The sequence below is a fragment of the Carassius carassius genome, chromosome 11, assembly GCF_963082965.1.
Source record: "Carassius carassius chromosome 11, fCarCar2.1, whole genome shotgun sequence".
Lineage (NCBI taxonomy): Eukaryota > Metazoa > Chordata > Actinopteri > Cypriniformes > Cyprinidae > Carassius > Carassius carassius.
In genome coordinates, this window is record NC_081765.1 from 8,215,458 (window position 1) to 8,218,212 (window position 2,755).

Here is a 2,755-nt window from a genome sequence, read left to right on the forward strand (position 1 = left end):
CATGGAGACTAAGGGTGTTTCATTTTTCCCCGTGTCAGAAATGTACTTTAGATTCATTTTAGTGAGAGATTGCATGACAGATTATATGCAAACAGATGGATAATAGTGTGTAGAGATGTCGGCTAATCTAAAGTGAGTGTAACCATATGTCTGCCTTTGCCTTTGTTTGAAACAGCTGACTGAAGTGTAATTGAATTTAGCTGCATGTCGAGCAAAGCTGTTTGTTAGAATTACTCAGCGCTCTTGACTGCGCTCTGAATGTTAAGTTGCAAAATTCACAGGGTGATTAATCTATTTTGAACTTGATATTTTCCCACGGTAACTGAGATCCTGGCTCTGACTAATGTTAGTGGACTTTAAATACATTTTTTAAGATGAAAACTATTTTTTTTGTCATCCCTGAGCTAAATGAGCATGCCTTGTTTTCTGGAAATACAGAAGAATTCATCAGATGTTGTTTATGAATCAGTACACACATGCTAGAATATCTGTGGTAGATGTATGTGTGCCACATGCTCTGAAAAATGAAAATCAAGCATCAAACCCATTCGAATTTGGATCAGTGCTGGAGGAAATTTAATTTTAGGTCACATTTTGCTGCATAATATTGCAAACTTACAATTTAAGACAGTGTATCTCTCTTACAAGCCGACTCCACAGCAAATAAGAAAAATAAATAAATGTAGCTCTATTCATACAGCCCACTGTAAATCTCCAATGTACATTCCACAGTTCACAGACAAAATCATATGCAGCGTATGTCAGTGTAGATCATCACCTAAAGGATAAACCACAGTGTCATTTATAAACATGTCATAAACATGTTATAAACATTTATAAACATGTCATTTATATTTACAACCTGTTGGTTACTACATGTGTTCACATTACCAGAAATCACAAAACCTGCTTACAAATGTAATGATCATTGCACACAGCCTTTAGAGTCCACAGTACTCTGCAATTCAGATTGATTATCATTATCACAGTCATCATCTACAGTACAACTGTTGCTCTTACTGTAAAAACATCATGTGTAAACAGACTATGAACACAAAACCAAACGAAACCCCCCACAGCACAGTACACATCATCTCTCTCTCTCCCTCGTTTCTCAAGGCTGTCTGTTGGAGTGTGTCACATAGAAGCGGTTAGCGTAGAGTATTCCAGAACAGGCTTTCGGTTGAAGACGCTGGTGTTTGTTGATGCAAGATGGTTTTCAGCAGGTCATGTGGTGACAGTTTTGCTCGGGTCACTTGACAAAATGCAGAGCCTCGCACTGAACCACTGATCCACGGCTGCTGTCTAGGCTGGTGAGCAGGCGAAAGCCTCCTCTGAGAGCGAGCATCACTGCTTCCAGCTTCAGACACTCGAGTGTACACAAAAACGTGCTGTCCTGCTTCAGCACAAGCCGAGAGCCCTGCTCCGACTTGATGAAATGCCGAAACTGGATGATGTTGGACGACACCTCGAACTCTTCCGGAAAGCCATCCAAGCGGCTCTTGGAGATCTGCACCAGGCGGTTCTTCACCTTCTCGATGAAGGTGCTGTCGCTGCAGTAGACCCTCAGACCATGCGAGCGCTCGTGGCTGTCTGTCACCTCCAGGAAGGCGGGCTCGCGCTGCGTGGCCTGCTGCTGCTCCCAGTCCTGCAGGGCTTGGGCCAGCTCGCTCAGCCGGTAGAAGTTGGCCTCGCGTCGGAGCAGCCCGGCTTCCTTGAAGTCATCAGGAAGCACCAGTTCACCAAGTCGCAAGAAATTCAAAACGTGCCGGAAGATGGGCCCATCACGGTCGATGAAGGTGTTGCCCATAGAGTCCACATGCACCACAGGCTTTTTCCCGGTCACTATCTCTTCCAGCAGAGAGCCGGGATGCTTGGCCAGGGTATGGCGCTGTGCGGCATACAGGTAGCCCCCCACGTTGATGGTGATGGTGCCAGAGGAAGGTTTCTTGAAGCTCTTGCTGGGCTGCAGCAAGTCCGGATTGATCTGTCTCAGTTCACTCTCCATCCTTCTGAGATTCCATTCCATGCTGTGCCTCACACCCAGCCTGGCGGAGCGTGTGGGGAGCGCGCGCGTGAGCGGGCGGGCGGACAAATAGGAGCACAGCTGAGCAGCGCTGGCATGGAGTGCATGAGCAGTGTGCGCTGCCAACAGTGTCTGAGCCTTTCACAGCCAGCAAATGCACATATATGTGTGCGAGCATGCACTCGCAGTGGGAGGAGGGGTGTTAAGGGTGGGCTCAACTGCGTCAGCGGTGTGGGCTTGAAAACAGCAAGCATTTTGCTCACTGCCCTCCGCTGTAAAGGCTGAATTTAATCACCTTTCCACTTCAGCACCTCTTTGGATCTGGCTCAGCAATTAGCGTCGCTGCTCTCTGTTGAAAGGACCCATCGTTTGGGTGGCAGCACGTGAACTCACCGAGAGGGCCAAATCACAGGGATCCCACATAATGAACTCCTTCCAATGAGAGCGAGATGTTAATGCTTTTTCGTCTATGGTGTTAAGTCGTAGCTTTTGGAAAGCCGTCTGTGATATGCCAACAACTGGCAGCTTTATTGCCAAACGAGAGCTGTATCGAGTACAGCGTAGGTGTAGTTATGTAAATTATTTGCTAGTCTTCATATCAAAAGGTATGAATGCATTGAAGCGTTCTCGCTGTCTTTGAGAGGCTTAGAGGAACTCGCCAGTACCCAGTTATCGGAGGAGCCTTTGATGAGGAAGCCTATGACTTCACTTGAAGTCATGGGGACTGAG

General features: G+C 46.8%; 1 protein-coding gene across 1 annotated transcript; it reads right to left on the reverse strand.

The window, feature by feature from the left end:
* Positions 1–861: 861 nt before the first annotated feature.
* On the reverse strand, positions 862–2,182 carry LOC132152382 (BTB/POZ domain-containing protein KCTD4-like). The gene has a single exon (XM_059561146.1). It carries the CDS (start codon positions 2,027–2,029, stop codon positions 1,253–1,255), a length of 777 nt encoding a protein of 258 aa, XP_059417129.1. The 5' UTR covers positions 2,030–2,182; the 3' UTR covers positions 862–1,252.
* Between the last annotated feature and the right edge of the window lie 573 nt (positions 2,183–2,755).

What these genes read in the sequence shown, in the direction of transcription:
- LOC132152382 (XM_059561146.1), bottom strand. Translation starts at nt 2,029, where the DNA reads ATGGAATGGAATCTCAGAAGGATGGAGAGTGAACTGAGACAGATCAAT.